General features: G+C 41.5%; 1 protein-coding gene across 1 annotated transcript in view; it reads right to left on the minus strand.

Annotated features, from left to right (window-relative positions):
• The window catches only part of RBPJL (recombination signal binding protein for immunoglobulin kappa J region like), a 55,813-nt gene that overhangs the window by 8,238 nt on the left and 27,583 nt on the right, over positions 1-19,992 (minus strand). Inside the window, exons 4-9 of the mRNA XM_088154550.1 lie at positions 16,135-16,205; positions 9,542-9,657; positions 4,557-4,731; positions 3,905-4,042; positions 2,283-2,395; positions 619-759 (exon numbers count right to left, since the gene is read on the minus strand). Of these exons, the coding sequence (XP_088010676.1) occupies positions 619-759; positions 2,283-2,395; positions 3,905-4,042; positions 4,557-4,731; positions 9,542-9,657; positions 16,135-16,205 (754 nt within the window). The remainder of the gene's footprint in view (positions 1-618; positions 760-2,282; positions 2,396-3,904; positions 4,043-4,556; positions 4,732-9,541; positions 9,658-16,134; positions 16,206-19,992) is intronic.

A 19,992-nucleotide genomic window follows, 5' to 3' on the forward strand; every position in this document is an offset into this window, starting at 1 on the left:
TGCAGTGTTTGCTTCCAACCACAATTTAGGATCTATTGTCACTGATAAAGCTCTTGGCAGGAGAAAGTGAATAACAGTCTTATGGAAAGATCAAGAAGCCATCCAAAATGCTTTACCTTGTTCAGTCTATAAGCTTTGCTTCATTCTAGGCAACTTATCCCCAGAGTAACTGTATAGTTCATCAAAAAGATGGCTGGATTAGCCATCATATTATACCCATACTAATGCATGTAAATAGGCAAGGGAGCAGCATGGGCTGATGCAACCAGCATCCAGATATAATATTAGGCCTGGATATGGAGAAAATGTGCAGCTTATTCTCTAAATCATTTTTATGTGTCACCTTTACTATAATACTATGTCGCTAGATGAGATGGGCAGCCATATAAATCAAAATAATAATAATAATAATAATAATAATAATAATAATAATAATAATAATAAAACATCTGCTTATCCCAGGTCCTTGGAAAGGACTCGATAGGTGGATAAAAATGCCAAATCCAGTCTAAACATCTGGCTGACTGTGTGACCAACAGAATATAGTAATCTTACAATGCTACTACATCACCATCTATCATATTTGATTTTCCCAAATGTATTCTGCATCTCCATTACCTGGTACTGGATTACTTTCTCTGTTGAGAGGCAGAGGTACATCCTATCACTCCCATGAAGCTGGAAGGCACATTTATGCAACTGGGAGACTGGTTCATCCACATCCAGCATTACCGATTGTTTAGTAACTTTGCGAATGATCTCAAGAAATAAATAGACATAACAAAAGCTCAAAAAAGAACATAAAACCATTTGCCATCAGAAGGGAGTGCAGATTCTTAAAATTCTACCTCAGGGAACAGAAAGTAGGAATAAAATGGCAAGTTATGCAAAGTGGTCCTCCAAGTATTGTTCTTGACACTGATGCAAAGGCACTCTTAACTATGGCTACTATCTACTCCTTGAATAGGAACCGAGAGCCAAGAGAACCCCCAAAATTGTGCACCAGCTCTGGGAGGTTCCCAACCTATAATCACTCAGTCTTTCCAGATTGAGCTTGAGCCTGTCCTTTGCATTAGATACTGAGAAAGCACCTTGATGGCATCACAGCCAATTATATTTGGACATGTATAATTGGGTATCATCAGTATATTGATGATACCTAATTTTGTGCCATTGTATGACTTCACCTAACGATCTCATGTAGATGTTAAATAGGAGCAGGGTGACAGTAGACCCTGTGGAACCTCACCCTTTAAGGTCTTCTCCAGCAACATCAACTGGAACTGAACCCAGAGGAAGGAGGAGAATCACTGTAACATTGTGCCTCCCACTCCCAGACACCTAAGTTTGTCAAAAAGGATACTATGATCAATGGTGTCTAAAGCCACTGAGAGATCAAGGAGGGCTAGAATGGATGTGACCTCATCATCCCAGTTCCTCTAGAGGTCATTTCAGCTCTGACTGAAAGAGGTCCAGAACAAGAAGGAAAATTTGGGAAATATAGTGCAACTTTACACCAGACAGGATGTTTGCGGACCAGATTTTTGCTCTTCAGCAGGTCAAGAGAGAAGTATGAAGATTAGAAAGTTTATTGATTTTTTAAAAAGCATATGGCAAGCAAATAGGCTGGAATTAAGGAATGTTGAATGAATATGAAGTTGAAGGTAGGATGGTGAATACGATAACAGTATATGATGGAAGTATAGCACGTGTGAGAATAAATGGAATCCTTAGCAGATGGATAAACATTGAGTAGGGAGGGAAACAAAGATGTGCAATGTCTCCTTAGTTGTTTCAATTGTAAGGAATATAAGGAATATTTCTGGTGATATCAGAAGTGTGTTGGTTGGAGATATAAATGTTACTTATACATTCTCTTCTCTTCTCTACAGGGTATCTGTGGGGAAGAGTTCAAAAAGTCAAGATGGTGTTACCACAGTGTGCTTGAAGCCCATCCATTTTTATGTATATCACATGCACGATGCCCACACAAAAGGGGTTGGGCTACAATTGTACAACCACATTTTTTTTTACATCTGCTGTGGATGCCACAGCTTCTCTATTAGTCTGCAGCAATTCTCTGATTTTGTGACCAACAAGCATCTCTATTTTTACGTAGTGACTATGCAACATTTCTGGACATGTAGGGTCAAGAGAGAAGGCAGTCATCGCACAGTCTGGCTGGAACTCACTAGGATACTATTGTAATGTATAAAGTTATAGACTATTCCAAAATGTTACTTCTGCAGTGATTTTTCTTCCTAGTTATTATTAAACCTTACCAGAGGAGGCAGTGCTATCCCAGTAGTTGTGCAAATAAGTCGAACTCTGGAACCATACCGAATGTAGACTTCCCGCAGTGGGAACTCAGCCTGGGATTGAGAACGGAACTCATCTGCATGACACAAAAAAGGAGAGAAAAATAAAGGGAGAGAGAGACTAACAGATGATGACAAGGGGCAGGAATTGGACTTAACCACAGTGCTGTATGTAATGACAAGGTGGGTTTGTAAAATGGTACCTAAAATATAGTGTTGCTACTGATTTTAGTCACATAGCCTAGTTCTCTATCTGTGCCACTGACTGCTGGATAACAGCAAACATTCACTGAAGAGACAGTAGGAAGGACGGAGAGAAGCAAGCTGCAAGGTAATGGATGGAAGCATCTTGGGATACAGAGCATCTCTCTCCCATGATCTGATGTGGAGTCACAGATCATCTGCACTGCAGGAGGGCACCTAACACTTATCCTACTTGTGCTCCATCTGTCTATTTGCATATAAACTGGAGATTACCAAAGAGTTCCAATACACTTTCTTCCAAAATGCTGATTTGTCTCTGTATTCCTTAGCACTGTGCTATGCCATTGATTATTTTACCCACCAATATGCAATAATGGCATAGTTGAACCGAAACATACCAAATTATGCTTCAATGTGAAGTGTGAGTCCAAACGTTCTTTGGCACTGATGCATGTGCATACACCACTCCTCCTCCCTTCACTCCTTCTCCTGGCTTGGCATCTCTAACCTTTGCGGGTCAGTGGAATTTTTGGAGGGCATAGAGGCATTATGGGGAACGTAGTTTAATTTCCCATTAATTTCTTTGTAAATAAGTTACCAAAAGTAGGACAGGGCATGGGAATCGAGGAGTGTGTTAGTGGCCCCAATGTTGCCTTCCCAGGTGCCAGATAGGGAGCCAAGCCCTAGATGCAATGTATCAAGTTTTCTGAATGTGATGTTATCCCCAAAAGATCTGCATATTATCTAACAATAAATTCTTATAATATCCACTGGCCATCAGGCTACTAACAAACATTGTTTCATGAAGGTGATGCCCTCCAGATGTATTGGACTATAAATCCTAAAATTCCCAGCCAGCATAGTCCAGCCCATCTGAAGATGGCCTGCTCAGGAAAGGCTGTTTTAGGAGAAGCCAGTGAGATAATCACATCTCCTGAAATGGAATAGCAGCTTCACATCCAGGAGCATCTGCAAAGGAGATCAAAAAAAGGCAAGATGGCATCTGTGACCATGTGGTAGCAGCTACCCTCTTGACTTTCTTGACCTCCCCTGTGGATGCCCCTGTTCATAGCATTGATGACAGTGTTGCATCCATTCCTTTTAGGAAACTGACATCCGTTTCAGATTTTAATGTTATATACGAGGTCATCTGTCTCCAAAGCTCATTTGTGGTTTAAGCCCAAGCTCATAAGGATAGAGTCATAATGTATATATTCACTTCAGTGTCAAAGTGTAATCAGCCATTCTTCATTTTGATCACCTCCAGCCACTCAAGGTCAGCATTTAATTAAGTTCAGGGGTGGCAGCAATTGGGTGAACAGATTTGCAATTAGGCTCCAGCATGAATGATTAAACCTCTGCTTGCCCTGAACCAGCCTCACCCAGATGAAGTGTGAACGCTGCCCACTGCCGGGCACTTGCTGTGAAGGTATCACCCTCGACAAAAAGATAGCGGGTACTGACGGTTTGGGAGCGCAGGCGGTTGAAGAGGGAGACCTTTGACCCAGACGAAATGCACACTAGAGAATTGCAAGGGTGGGGGGGGGAGAGAGATAAACATGACTGGAGTTTTCATATGTATATTTAGATTTCTAATAGCTACCCTGATATTGCAGCCCTAGGCACATGGATACAGATGGATTTAAACTGAGTGACCCAGGTAGGATTATTCTGCACTGATGTGGATTGATAAGGATGCTATCATTGAGACACTAGCTCTGCATCCCTAGTTATTCTGACCTTCACTTGGCCCGTAGCTCTTGCGCTTTAATATAAGAAGCTACCTTACCACCATCACCGCCCCATCATTATTCTGAGTGATGGCACCTCTCCAAAGGCTCAGGAAGAGAAGTTTTCCATCTCCTGCTACCTGATTTTATTCTCTGAAATGCCAGAGCAAACCAAACTCCTCCTGTGCCCTAATCTGTCTTACTACCCCAGTACCTTCTTTAACTTCTTCCAGTCTACCATCTCTCCTGGCAACAGGGCTGTCCCCAAGGAGATAGAGCAACCACTCTTCATAGAAAGACTTACAGTCTGTGTTCTTCAGGGACTGCTTTTTCTGTGAGGGCTTGGAGATCACTTTGATCAGCTTGCTGTGGAATGTGCCGATCTCCTGCCCATTGCTGAAGAACAGCTTCAGGACTAGCTGGAAGTGTTTCCTCTTGTCAGAGTCTGAGATGTAGAGTGCTTTGGCGCAGCTGAATTTCTACATTAAAGGAGGAGGGGATGTTGATTAGCATGAAGTAGAAGGAGGGCTTGAGATGTGGGGTTTAGGCATGAAAGCCTGAGATAGATTAGTGTAATGGGAAGAAGGAATAACCTTGAAGAACAGGACAAAGAGCTGCTACCAAGACATTGGGCAATAAAAGAAACCTGAATACGGGGAAGAATTGTAACCTGAGAAAATGTCTTACACAAGATCCTCCTTAGTTCTCATGAAGATAAAGAGAGGGAGGGGGAAGTGCATTCAGACTTGCAAGATTCTGTTACTATAATCTTATAATGAAAACTGTATTGGCCTGCATGGCTTTGGTTTAATGGTCTGGTCTACCTTAAAGGGCTGACAATAACACAAACTCGCTGGAGGAGATGAAATAACTGGAGGCACTGGAGGAAATAACATTTGGAAGTTCTTTTCACATGTGAACATTATTGAGCAATAACTATTCAAGTGCCATAGCTATTAATATTATATTTCATACAGACCTGGGCTAAATATAGACTTTTTCAGCTTCCCCCCTCTGCAAAGGTTCCTCCCCACAGAACAAAGATGGCACTAGAAAATCAGTGTTGCCTTTGATATTTACGGTCTTTCCATTTACACTGCTGGTAGAAAAGTTTTGCAGGATTCTGTAATGTTTCCAAAAATTAGTTGATCAGAGGTAAAAATGGAAGAAAAGAAATGGGAACCTATCAATGGATCAGAATGTCTTAAGTTATATCAGCCTCCCTGAAACTGGGTACCCTCTGGAAGTGTGAATTCAAGTCCCAGAATTCTCAGAAATGGCCATGCTCATTGGGGAATTCTGAGTGTTAATCTATACATCTTGCATGCGTCCTGATTGGGGAAACCTAAGTTATACCATCATCAGACTCTTTAAAAATTATTTGTATTTTAGGAGGACTTATCAGGGATTCTTTAATTAATTTATTCAACAACCAAACAACCACAACTTACTACTACTACTACTACTTCTACTATTCTGCCTTTATTTTGTGCAAAGAGAAGGTAGTGTACATAATGTTCCCACCTCCTGTTTTCCCCACAACAACACTGTGAGGCCAGTTGCGCTTAGAGTGACTGGCCCAAAGTTATCAAGCCAACTTTCATGCCTAAGGAAGGACATGAACTTCTGGTCTCCTGGATTCTAGTCCAGCAGCACCTTCGCCATTATAGATCCCGCAGCCAACGTCCAGAGTAAGCAAAGTGATATACCTAACTAAATGTACAGTTCCAAAAGATAGATATGTGAGCTTTGAAACACAAAAGAGGCAGGATAAAGCATTTAAATGAAATAAGTGGTATATATAAGTGGTTAATATAATCATGAACACAATGTCTTTAAGGTATAGAGCAGAATAAGTCTCAAACAGGAATCTGTTACATTACAAAAATTAAACTGTAATCGAAAACCAGATTTTGCAACCCCCTTGGCAAATATGATGAACAAGATGTACAATTGGAAGGACTGTTCAATCAAGAAATACAAAGGAACAAGTATGAAAAACATCACTTCATCTCTGATGCCATCCGGCCTTTCAGAGGGAGTCCTATCAACATGAGCTCCCACTAGCTCAGCTTGTCATCAGCGAGAATGAAATGTGGCATAAAGGAGCTCCCACTAGAATGTATAATAGTCCCTATTCAAAGCCTTTGTGGTTAATATAAAGGGAGAGGTGATTAGGAATGTTATTACAGGTGAAATGCAAAATATGGGTCCCGTGGATGCTTTATTTACTTTGCAGTTAGGGAAATCCAAATGGAATGAGTATTCATGTGTATTTGCTTTCCTGACTGCAAAGAGCCTCCTAGGTTTACCGTTTCCCAGTCATCTTGGCGCTCTCTCTGTTCTGATAGGCTTTGCTTTCACAATGAGTTAAACATTGCAAACACAAAGGTCCCTACTGTAGCTTCACTGGCCCTCTCCTGGCCTCTGCATTCTTCCGGGGCTGTGATAATAGTTTTTGTTCTATTAAAAAGATGCCAAGTGATCACTCTCACTCTTAAACTTTGGAGACGCTCTATGTTTTCTTTCACTATTTATCTTCCAATGAAGAAAGGCACTTTTATTGGGCAGCAATCAGCATCAGGCAGAATAAGGCAGACCTCCCACTGGCCATGAACAAGAAGGCCACAGCAAAGAGAGATGAACTTCTTTTAAGCCCCTAGGAGGTTGACTTTTTATGGCTGCCACATACAGGAAAATAGTATTTTAAAAGAGTAGATTTGTATGAAGGATGGGCATATGGAAGCCCTAGATAAAGGCAGAGGGAAACCAGGGGTTTTATGAAGGACTCTGCAGAACTGGCTGATGTTTGAGTGACTTGATGTAGATACAGGTAGACCTCACTTTCCAACTGCTTCATGCAGCAACCATCTGAAGTTATGATGGCGCTGAAAAAATAACTGCAACCAAGGTGCACATTTATGACCTTTGCAGTGTCTCTCAGTCATGTGTTCGCTTATTACAGTCAGTTAGTATACATTGTCCTGTGCCTGACCCATTTTTTTCTTTTTTTTCCCCCTCAAAGTGGTGAGATTGCCTAAACAAGCAATCTCTTCCTGAGCTGCTTTTCTCTGCAGTCCTGTGGGTCCCTAAAAAGTGCTAATTGCAAGTTAACAAGCTCAGTTCTGTGACCTTAATTAGTGGCTGGCAGCTGCTGCCTGAAATTGACAAGACACTAAAGGCTTTTGTTTGCCTCCTAAAGCTCATTAGGCAAACAGCCAGGGCTAGCACATTGTTTTCAATGTGCATTCCCCATTGTGTGCCTGCTTACTCTCTTGTAATCCCTTCCTCTCCAATGAATGTAAATACAAACAATAATTCCCTTCTTGCTAATTATCCCAGTGCCGGGGTGAGCATGCCAAACACGGGGCAGTGGGGAAAAAGGAAAGCTGAAGATCATAAGCACAGTCTCGGTCACATGATTTTCCACTTCGCAACTGCATCACTAACAACCATGTTGCCAGTCCCAATTGCGGTCACTAAACGAGGACTACCTGTAGTCATTAACAGTTTAGCCCACTAAAGGGGTTAAATTTAATTACTTCTGGGTGGTACCAGATCTTCCCTGTTCTATTCTTATCAGAAAGTGTTTTTAGGTTCCTGACTAGTATGTTCTCTCCACAGCGGGCAACACTATTGACCCAAATGTGAGAATCAAGATCATGATATGATCACAAAGAAAGAGGCCTTTCTCTGTGATAGTGCCCTGATTGTACAACACGCTCTGTTTGGAAAAGTACCAGCTATCCACTTCTTTTTGGCACCAGTTATAAATCAGTTTCTTAGATATGCTTCGGTAATTGATGTGGAAATGTATTTTAATATCTTTTCTGATTTCCTGACTGTTAAAAGTTAATGTTTTATCACTCATAAGATATTAGGATTTTAAAAATATATTTCTGTATAATAAGAATGTTTAAATAATAATAATAATAAAAACTGAATGCATAAATAACAAAGGTCCAAACTAGGCATGATCATAAATATGTCTTGCATTTATTGCATACATTAATAAACTCCTTTGGAGCAATTGGGAAAAGGACAATTTCTCTTGCAGTCCTGAACAAAATCCTTGCCCTGGACTGCTCTTTGTATTAATAAAAACATTTACCTACTGGCACTCAAAGGGAGAATTTTCTCATAATCCAAAAGGATTTTCATCAGAACCACAATAAGGAGGGAAAGGTTAGCTCCCTTTCTGCACTTGCTGAAATGTCAAAAATAATCAGCTTTCCCAAAGGCTGTGTTTCTTTTTAAAAGTGTACATTACACTCTGAAACACATTTAACACATCTAATCTTCAGAGGCCCTCGCTTTCGGCTGCTGCTGCTGCTAAATGCCAGGTCGGTCTACGGTCTCCCTCATCTGTGATTTAATCACAGATGAGAGGGCTGACCTGGTGTGTATTACTGAGACGTGGCTAGGTCCAAGGGAGGGGGGGAGTTTCCCTCTTGAAAATGCGCACAGCTGGGTTTTGGGTGTGGCACCAGCCAAAACTCCATGGCGGGGGCGGGGGTGTGGTGGTTGTCATCTGGGAGTCTCTTACAGTTTTCAGGGGCAGTGCCCCATAAGTTGCTGGATGTGAGACCCTGTTCCTGAAGTTGGGCTCTAGGGATCAGTTGGGATTGTTGTTACTGTACTAGCCTCCCTGCTGCGTAGCAACCTCCTTAACTGAGCTCCTCGACTCAATCTCTGGGTTGGCGGTAGAGATTCCCAGGCTTATGGTTCTGGGAGACTTCAGTTTGCCTTCCCTGGGTGTGACGTCTGAGGTAGATCAGGAGTTCATGGCCACCATGACAGCCTTGGGCCTATCCCAGGTCATCCAGGGCCTGACTTGGGACAGTGGTCATACCCCTGATCTGGCTTTCTTGTCATGGCAACATGATCTGATATTGGGGGAGCTTTCAGTGTTGGGAGAGCTCCTCTGCCATGGTCAGATCATGCCCTGCTAGCCACGAATCCTCTGGTGCTGCCCCCTGTTACAGGGATGTGGGACCTATTAGATTGGTCCACCCCAGGTGACTGATGAACTTGGGTGGGTTTCAGAGGGAGCTGGGGGTTATTCCTGGTGATCTGCTGCATGGTCTGGCTGAGTCCTTGGCTGTTGCCTGGAATGAAAGAGTGGCTGAGGCTTTAGATCAGATCGTGCCCATGCGACCTCTCCCTTCTTGTGGATCCCGTCGCTCTCCATGGTTTACAGAGATGCTTAGGGAGATGAAATGGGAGAACATAAAATAAACTATCTATGACACATTGCTACTATGAGTGCATCCATCTGAGCCAGCTTACCTTGGAATCCAGCTGTTCCTCAAAGTTCAGCTTCTGCATTTCTACCTGGCTACTGCCCATGCTATCAAGCCCTATATACCCACATATCTGGGAACTGGACCCTGTTACATCTTTGCCTGGACAAAAGAAGAGAGACAGAGATATCACAGCAATATTCTATGCATGTAGAAAAAAGAAGCAGTGAGACCCCCAAGCGACTCTGCATTTCTTTTTTTCTATGTCTTTTTCTATGTCTTTTCTATGTCTGCAAGCTATTCATGTTATTACATTTCTACTCCATCTTTCTTCCAATATGGAACAAGGGCCACATCAAACACTGAACAGCCCTATTTAGTTTTCGTAGGTTGCTTCTAAGGATGAACAATTCTCTCTGATTTGCTACCCATTTATTAATTTTATTCATTTAAGTCATGCCGTAACTGCATTTGTAGCTTTCCAAGGGAGCACACAATATAAATGCACAATAGAGCTATAAGCACAGCTTCTCTCTATATTCAAGTATATCTTTTTATCTTCTTTCTGAATCAGACTTTAAATGTATTTTCTAAAAACTGTACAAAAATCTATATGTGTTTTTGTATACACTTCCATAAGTGCAAAAACATGTATGGCGTAACATTCCAATATACACATTTTTTTTTGCAAATAATTCTCTTAATATCTACTGCTGTGTATGCAACTATCTTTAATATATTTAAGGGCTATTTTCCCTGTATTTTGTATTTTCATATATTATATTTTTATTTCTTGTTTTAATTAGAGAAATGCATTACAACATTCAAAACACTATGGAAAATTATGTTCTGTGAATTCATTTTGAAACTGCATGTTAAGTCAGTTTGTACTTAAATGTGAGCTAAAAGAAGCATTGTTCCATCGCTAGTTGTTTATTATGTAGTTTTAACCCATCCCTGGAATGAATCATGTATGTTCACAGCATGAGCTTTGCATGTTTATGCAGGTGAAACTAATATAGCCTTATCTTTCCCCATAAAGTAGATTTGCAAGATGCTTTTCCTTATAAATGAATTAAGCGTGAAGAGAAAGATGTGTTATCCATGCTTCTTGAGCTGCAATTAGTTTAAAGCAGTGTTGTCCCAACTTGGCCACTTTAAGATGAGTGGACTTTAAGATGAGTGGACTTCAACTCCCAGAATTCCCCAGGCTGGCTGGGGAATTCTGGGAGTTGAAGTCCACTCAAAGTGGCCAAGTTGGGACAACACTGCTTGAAAGCAACTACTTCTGCTGATGAAAGGAGGTAAGAAATATCATTGCTGATATTTAGAGCTTTTAAAATTCTCCACCTAGTACAGTCTCCTGCTTTCCACATGGCCAACTGGATGTCTATCAACAGGGCATAAAACCCCATGTAACTCTATTCAGTAGCAAACTGCCTCTGAATGGGGTATTCTGTATGTAAGCATGTGGTTCTTACTAGCTCACTCCCCTCCATATGCTTGCTGATATGCTCAGAGAATTCTAAAAGTAATTTATTTGTTTTTCTAGTCAAGATATTGCATCATCTCTGACCAATTCAAATGAGGGTGAGGAATCTCCTATTTTTCAGCAATGGCCTGGCAATGCAATTAGATCAGTTTTCTAAAGTTGTGTTTGGCATACGTGTGGGCAATAACCTTCTTCTGCCCTTTGATGTGCCAGCAGATCATGAGTCTCTAAATTCCCTGTGGTCTGGATACAATTCCTATAGCTGGCAGGCCAAGCTACTAACCAATTGCTGCAAGCTTTGTGGCTTTTTTTTTGAGTTAACCTGAAAAAGGAATGCTTCATACCCAGTGCAATTAACAGCTGTCAAGTGAACTAGGAAAGAGAGACCAAAGTAAGCTTTAACCTAAGGGAAAACACATCTGCTCTTGTTTCCCCTTGGTGCTCTCTGGCTAAGATTGTTCAGAGAAGGAGGAACAGCCTTAAATTAAGCAAAAGAGTGACTGTACATCATGACTGCAGATGAAGAACAAAGTTACATGGTGTGGGAGTATATTGATGACTGAATGGGGAGCACAGTGCCAGTAAAAATGATGATGATAAATGTTAAGTACTTCAAATCCATTACCTACTGCAGTGCTAAGAACTTTTCAAGCTTTGCATTGTTTGCAGGACAGATTATTCAACTCCAGTCCTAGCTTATAGCAGCCATATAAGATAGGTTACTATCTTACAGATAGAGGGACTAAAGTTGGATGAAAGTGGCTTGCCTATTGATACTGGGTTTTATTTTGCAGCGGGCTTTTTATCCAGCTGGTAGGGTGTGCATTTGAAGGTAGAGATACACAAAATTCAAGTAGCATTAGCTGGATTCTCAGCCTTTTGTGTGGTGCAGTGATGACCAAGGGGAAGTGAGCATCAACTGGCTGCTGAAGGCTGAAGTTCCACCTCTGCCACATTTTACAATAACTTGGCTCCCATCTACCTTCTGATACAGGGGTGGACATCCCATGGCCCGTGGGCTGCATGTGGCCCCCAGGTTCTAGTAGTAGAGATACCCATCGTTGAAAAGGAGGAAACATTGCAACTATGGAAAAGCAGATCCAGATTTGCATAAAATGTGCATATGCTAATGTACACATACTGATCCAAAATTAAAAATATCTTATTGACTTTGAACAAAAATATTGGGGGCTTGATTTTGTAATATGCTTAGCTGAGTCATTTGGGAGCTTTATTACAAAAGGTTCTGGTTAGTAACCTCCAAGGGGTTGACCGATTCAATCATTCACAGGTTCTAAATAAGTCTACCATGTTACTTATGTTGTGAGAACACATCAACTAAGAGCATGCTACCTAGGCCTGGCAACATAAAACCCACACTTCACAAACCCTGAATGGCTGCAATGGCCACAATAAGCCAACTACTGTATGCTTAGGTAAAAGGGAAGACGGTGGGGATGTAAGACAGCTTTGCTAGTAACTTTCTGGTGCCAAGATTCATGAAGTACTAAGCATATCTTATAGGAAATGAGTGGGGATTTTTTCACCCAATATTTACTTTTGACCCAATAAGTGTGATTATGTGCTGCCAGAACTACCATTAAGAAGGTTTGACTGGATTAGTGGCCAGATGAGTTATGCATATTGAGAAGCAGGGCTAATCTATTTTTAATAGTGAGGAAGACTCAGTAATTTATACGACTATTCTATTTACAGTTCATGTGTTTATCATTCTGGGATAAAAAGCTCCAGGGATTCTCCCTGTCTTATAGTTTATGTTACACTTAAATCAGATCCTTTGAGCAGAGGACCCGCTTGTATAAATTAGAACAGATTGCCATTCTCTTACACAACCTGTGATATATTTGTGAATGAAGTTATTATGTAGACATGACCAATCACACAGTCATTGTGAAACCAAAGGGCTGGGCCTGATATTTACTCAGGTGCTTCAGGTATATGAGATAGCCCCATAGTGAAGTCACCTATATGGATATGGCAATGGTAAAGCTACCATATTTAAGCTGCAAATATCAGATGACCACTTGATGACAACAAAGAGAGTTTTCTGCACCTCCTACTATGTTGATTTATTTATGAGATTTATCTACTGCCTCAATCCAAACAGACTTTACACAGTGTACAGATACTACCAATAAAAATATGCAACCATAATAACACAACTAACACTGGCACAAAAGATTCCATGACCAATCTCCAAAAGTCATCCAGAAAAGGCAGGTTTTTACCAGCTTTTGGAGAACCATGGGGGGTGTCATTCTTACCTTTATGTACAGGTAGTTCTACAGAACAAAGCCCCTCCCCCTGAATGCCCACCAGGCCCACTCTCTTCACACCTCATAGGTAGTGAGGAACCCTAGCAGGGCTCTTTGACAAACTGAGTTGCATGGGGAGACTTTGAGAAAGACAATCTCTTAGATACCCAGATAGGATTTTAAAGGTAGTGACCAGTACTGATTTTTAGAATGCCACAATCTTATGACTCTCAGTGGTTTGTAGGAAGGAGAACAATTATATGATCTATAATAATAAATATATAGTCATAAAATAACATTATTACTAATTTTAAACTGCACCATTATAACAGCTCCTATGGTGTTATCCTAAGTTGTTAAAAACAACAACAAAAACATCTGAAAGGGCTTTGTTTAAAATAGCATCCAGAAAGTCATCCAAAATGATAATGTGGTCAAGAGCTCTGAAGGCCACCAAGAAATCTAGGTGGACACAGATGGCTGCACTTCCTCCAATCAAGTCCTGTTACAAGTCTTTCATGAGAAGTACTAATACAGTTGCCATCCTATGTTTGAGTGTGAATCCAGACACCCTCATTTGCAGGTAATCCATACCCACCAGAACCCCTCTGGAATTGCAGCCCCACCACTTTCCCAATGACCTTCCCCAGAAAGGTGGGCTGAAGATAGGATGGTAGTTATCCATTACTGCTGGATCTATGACTGGCTTCTTGAGGAATAGGCAAACCAGCACTTCTTTTAAAGCTGCAGCAATCTCTCTTTCCCTCAAAAGAAGCTCTGATTATTGCCTGGATCCAACTCCCAGTCCCTTCTATGGCCTGTTTAAGCAGCTAGGTGGAGCAAGGGTTCAGCCCATAAATGGTTGACCTAAGATCACAGAGAATTTTGTCCATGTCCTCAAGATCTACAGACTCAAAAGCTTTCCAGATAACATCAGAGGATGTTACCTCTTTCAGCTCAGCAGATTTCATCCATCTGGCTTCTAACTCAAAGCGAATATGAGTGGTTTTATCCACAAAATGTTTGGCCAGACAATCACAGTTTATACTAATTTGTTTTTCTGGCCTGTGCTTCCTCAGTAGATTGGGACAATCTAAATATAGTAGCCAGCTGACTGACATTCTGCAGATGCAATAAAGGCAGAGAAGTAATTCCACCTTGCCACCCTTGTTGCCACAGAATAGGCTTGGATTTGAATTTGTACTCAGGTCAGCCATATTCTCTTCTCAAATTCTGCCAGCATTGCATCAGGCATCTCTTCATTCCCCAGAGGTCTTCAGAAAAGCAAGGAGCAATCCAGGATGAATGAGTTAGTAGAGGTTTGTGGGCAGACCTATTCAGGACCCTGACTGGCCTGCTTGCCCCTATTTTCCAGAAACTAACAACGTGACAACAAAGCTGCCCTCTAGATCACTGTAAAAATCCTCAAGTGCTGTCTGGAAAATCTCCATCAAGTGCCTGGGACAAGACATATTGATTCCTCCTCCTGCAGAAACTGGTGGTTCCAATTAACCCTATTATCACAAAGAATTGGTCTGTCCACTCCAAAGGATTGATGGAAAATTTCCCCAGGATCAGATCATGTCCCATCTGCTTGGAGGTAAAGGCTAGATGTGAGTCAGGCCATAACCTGAGGAAAACCAATGGTTGTCATGGTGGCCATGAATTCCTGAGCTGCCTCTGAAAATAGAGAAGGTAGGTTGAAATCACCCAGAACCATAATTTGGGCTACTCCATAACCACCACAGCAATGAGCTCTAGTAGCTTGGGATGAGATGCTGCTATACAGTTGGAAGGATGGTGCAATGGCAGTGCTTCTGGTGGTCTTTCTGTCGCAAGTTCACAAAGATGGCTTTATATCTGGCCACTTGTGAAACAGTACTCCTGGCAACAGCCAGGGTCTCCTGGTACACAATTGCCACTCTACCTCCTCTGTCTTAGAGTTGAGATGGAAGCAGTACACAAAACATTAGTAACTAAGAAGGATATATCTCAGTGATGAAGACTCACACCTCTTCATCCAGCCAGGTCTTGATAATATGCACCAAGGCTGTCCTCTTATTCATGATTAAATAATGGACACAGTTAGATATGTAGAGTCCTTGGTGCTCTCTGAGCTTGGTTGTTTGCTTGCAGACATTTCATTACCCAACTAGGTAACATCATCAGTGCTGGCAAGTATGGGGTTTGCTCCCTGTTTATATACAGTAGCTTGCCCTGCCAGTGTTGGTGGGAGTATGGTTTTCTCCTTGGTAGTTCCTTGATTAGGGTATTGTTTCTGCTTGATTGTTTGTCTGGTGCTGTTTATCTGGGTGTTGGCTGCTGGAAAGGATGTGTTCTGTTCTTTTTGTTTCCTTCTTAGCTTTTTTATTGTCTCTTTTGGATGGTGTGTAAATATGGTTTATCTCTATGTGTCTATTGATGGCTGATTTGTCTGAATGCCAAGCTTCCAGGAATTCCCTAGCATTTTTTTATTTAACTTGGTCTAGGATGCTCACAGTTTCCCAGTTGAAACTATGGTTGAGTCTGTCCATGTGTTGTGAGATTAAGGCATTTTCATTATGTCTTCTGACTGCTAGTTGGTGTTCATGGATGTGTTCTGCTAATCTTAGGCAGAAGACTACATATTTTCTCTTCTGTTGGAACAGTTAGATATATTGCAGACAGACTTGGCATTCAGGATTATTAATCTGATCCAAGTGCACCCAGTAATTTAGATGGTGTTATCTGGATTTTGCAATCCAGATATGGTAGCCCAAATCATCTTTTTTTCACCCTAAAATAGAAGATTTCCACAAACAGTTTCTTCCTATTTCTGTCTTCTTAGTTCTAATCCCTGGGAGATGAAGAGTGAGCTGATATGGACTATACCTTTAATTTCTTCCTTCTTTTGTTTCCAGCCTTGTCCACTGAGGTACACACATGGGGGTGGGCAGAAAAATCTGATAAGAAAACAAAAGATTTAATTTGTCTGTGGAATAATCAGTTAAACTAGGAAAGTTTCTTCTATTTTTAATTTTTCTGGAGAAATATGTTGCAAAATATTTATTATTTTATAAAAGACAAGAAGATGATTTGTAGGAGAGCCACATGCAAGAAATTATACCATAGTTTAGCATGATGTATGAATTTAACATATTTTTTTTATTTTTTATTTATGCATAGACTTATCCCCACCCATCACCCCACAATGGGGGACTTTGGGTGGTTTACATCAAGTTAAAACAATAAATACATGATTAAAATTTATAAAAAGACAAACACATCTACACAGATGGAAAGAAGAGAAAAAAATCCAAGAGGCTGATGGAAGCCACACTAGGCCTCTATGGGGCTAGCCAACCCCATTTCTGACAACCTCCCTCCCTGCCCCAGGCCAGATGGCAGAGCCAGGCCTTCAAATCCCTCCGAAAGGCCGGGAGTGAGGGGGCCTGTCTCACTTCCAGGGGCAAGATGTTCCAAAGGGCGGGGGCTACAGCAGAGAAGGCCCGCCTTCTGGATCCCGCTAGTCGGAGTTCTTTTGCCAAGGGAGTCAGGAGCATGCTCTCTCTGTGAGATCGGGTGGGATGGGTTGAAATCATGGGGGCAAGGCAGTCCCTCAGGTAGCCTGGCCCCATGACATGTAGGGTTTTAAAAGGTGATAACCAACACCTTGAATTGGACCCAGAAGCAAACTGGTACCCAATGCAGCTCACGGAGCAAAGGTGTTATATGGGTCCTTCTTTGGACCCCAAAAATAGCTTGTGTGGCTGCATTCTGGACCAGCTGAAGCTTCCGGATACTCTTCAAGGGTAGCCCCATGTAGAGCGCATTGCAGTAGTCTATCTGGGAGATAACAAGGCCATGAGTGACCGTTTGAAGGGCATCCCGATCCAGGAAGGGGCGTAACTGGTGCACAACCTGAAGCTGTGCAAAAGCCCTCCTGGCCGTGGCTGCCACCTGCTCTTCGAGCAGGAGCCGTGAGTCCAGGAGGACCCCCAAATTATGCACTGGGTCTGTCTGGGGCAGTGCCACCCCATCCAGCACCAAAGACGACAAAATCCTGGATAAAGAGGAGCCATTAACCTACAGCCACTCCGTCTTACCAGGGTTCAGCTGGAGCCTGTTGTTCCCCATCCAGACCCTCACAGCCTCCAGGCACCGCGACCGGGCAGTCACGGCATCACTTACCTCACCAGGGATGGAGATATATAATTGAGTATCATCAGCATACTGATGATACCTTATCCCATGATGACGGATGATCTCACCCAGCAGTTTCATGTAGATGTTGAAAAGGAGCGGAGAGAGAATCGAACCCTGTGGCACCCCACAGAGGAGGGGCCGAGGATGGGATCTCTCGCTCCCTATCACCACCGACTGGGACCAGCCCCGAAGAAAGGAGGTGAACCAGCACAGAACCGTGCCGCCCACCCCAAATCCCTGAGCCGTCCCAGTATCATGGTCGACAGTATCGAAAGCCGCTGAGAGATCAAGGAGAGCAAGGATGGTCGCTCTGCCACCATCCCGCTCCCGCCAGAGATCATCCATAAGTGTGACCAATGCTGTTTCCGTTCCATAACCGGGCCTGAAACCTGACTGATAAGGGTCCAGATAATCCGTTTCCTCCAGGACCCTTGGAGCTGTGATGCCACCACTTTCTCAACCACCTTCCCCAAGAAGGGGAGGTGGGAGACTGGATGAAAATTGTCGAGTACGGTAGGATCCAGGGAGGGCTTCTTGAGGAGGGGGTGCACCAATGCCTTTTTAAAGGGGCGTATAATGTGGCAAAGAAAGAGCTTAACTTTTGTATTCCTGATAATTTTACTAGGGTTTTAAAAATGTTCCTTGATTTAACTAACTTAACTATCCTCTAGGCCTGGAAAATTATTTAGTAAGAATTGGAAAGTTCAATCTGTTGAAAGAAGTCACATTGTTAAGCATCAGCTTATATTTTCAGTTGTTTTGGAAAACAGATTTACTCATACTATTTGTGCTTCTTCCCTTATGGATTAGAACAGATAGAGGATCTTTCTCATTATTTATGTAACATAATTATATATCCTTGAGATGGATTCTTATAGGTTATTCTTAATTTTTGTATTCTTAACTTTTATGACTACCATGTATAGTTTATTGTTCAAAGAATAAAGTATTATAACTGTACAGCTGTGCTTCTGTGACATGCTTACCTATGTTTAACAGTAACGTGTTTTACTGAATTAAACTAATTTGGGGGATTTGCACAACATATAAAATAGTGAACTAACTATAGAACTAGGCTCACACAAAACATCATGCTAAAATGTAGTTGGCTAGTTAGGAGTATAGTGTGTGTGTTTAATAGTGGTAATCTACCTCAGAAATGTTGCGAATTAAAGTGCAAACTGTATAGATTTCTTTTTCATTTTTGACCCTAAGTTTTCATCATGGCCCTAACACATTTTCTCTGCCTTCTGTTTTAACCCCACTACAGTAGTTGGGTGGGAGGTGGGCCAGGCTGAGAGATATTGACTGAGCTCACAAGGCACTAAGTCAAAAATAAACAACACTGTATACAAATCCTGCCAATGACTGGTCCTAAGTCATTTATTAAGTTTCATAACTAAATGGAGATCTGAACCATTGTTCAAAGCCATGTCCAACCCTAACACCATGTCAGACAGGCTTTCAGAATAATCCTACTTATTTCCTGGAGATCTGTAGAGACATAGAAACATAACACAAAATGAATAAATGCAAAATGTTTTAAGGTGCCTGGATTGGATAGACTGTGATTGGAAATAAAAACAGTGACACTAGAAAAAGTATTTATACCAATAGAACTGGCATCTTTGATCACAAATTGTGTTCAGAAATTCTTTTGATTCTTTAAGCACAGATACTTTCTATTGTGCAGAACAGGACTTCAGTTTCCTTTTCTTACATTTCCAGTTTCAGACATCTGTATGAAGCAGACATGCCTATGTGTGGCTCTGCAAGCTGAACTCATCAGCCCTGCTCTTCAGAAGAGGGTGGTACTTATATAGGGGTAAAACATTCATTTTATCCTAGACAGAAATAAATCTTATCCCTATGATTTTTTTAGACTGGAATATAGAATCCTCAAAGGATTAAGAACAGAGATTACATTCCCGGCCAAAACCTTAAACCAGCACAAACCACAGGTTCAAAGATTTGCAAGCATATTTTCTTGAGTTGTATTTGAGTCTTCAAACTCATGTGAATAGCTGAGATTCATACCACACTGGTACTGCATAAAACGTTAGTAACGATAATGATGATAATTAATGATAATGAGAAACCATAATGAATAGTTTTTTATTCCTGAGCAACAGTAGTATTTTTTGAGGATACTAATTACAGAGTACAGCCCACACTATTTCACACTATTTCATACTATTTTTCAAGCTTTACTTGACAAGGTTAGGGGTAAATCTTAATTAATTTCTTCCCTGGGCCAAAGCTGCAACTAATCAATTTTCTGTGCTATTTTGTGTCACAGTAGGGTGAGCCAGACAAATTTCAAATCGTGCCAATTTGTTGAAATAGATGGCAACATGAAATTGTCTAAGCTTGCAAGGTGGAGAAAAGTGAAAGATTGATTCAAACAACACTGCCTGTGGGCTGCCTTAATCTATGCTCCTTTCTGGAATATCCAGGAGCTTTTGCAGAGAAAAAGAGGTGGACAGTGGAAGGTCAAGCTAACACTGGCCTTTTCTCTTTCATGTTTCTCTTCACACCTGATGA

The sequence above is a fragment of the Python bivittatus genome, unplaced genomic scaffold (assembly GCF_059951505.1).
Source record: "Python bivittatus isolate LINGU-HERP-01145 unplaced genomic scaffold, Pbiv_v1 ctg000700_np1212, whole genome shotgun sequence".
NCBI lineage: Eukaryota > Metazoa > Chordata > Lepidosauria > Squamata > Pythonidae > Python > Python bivittatus.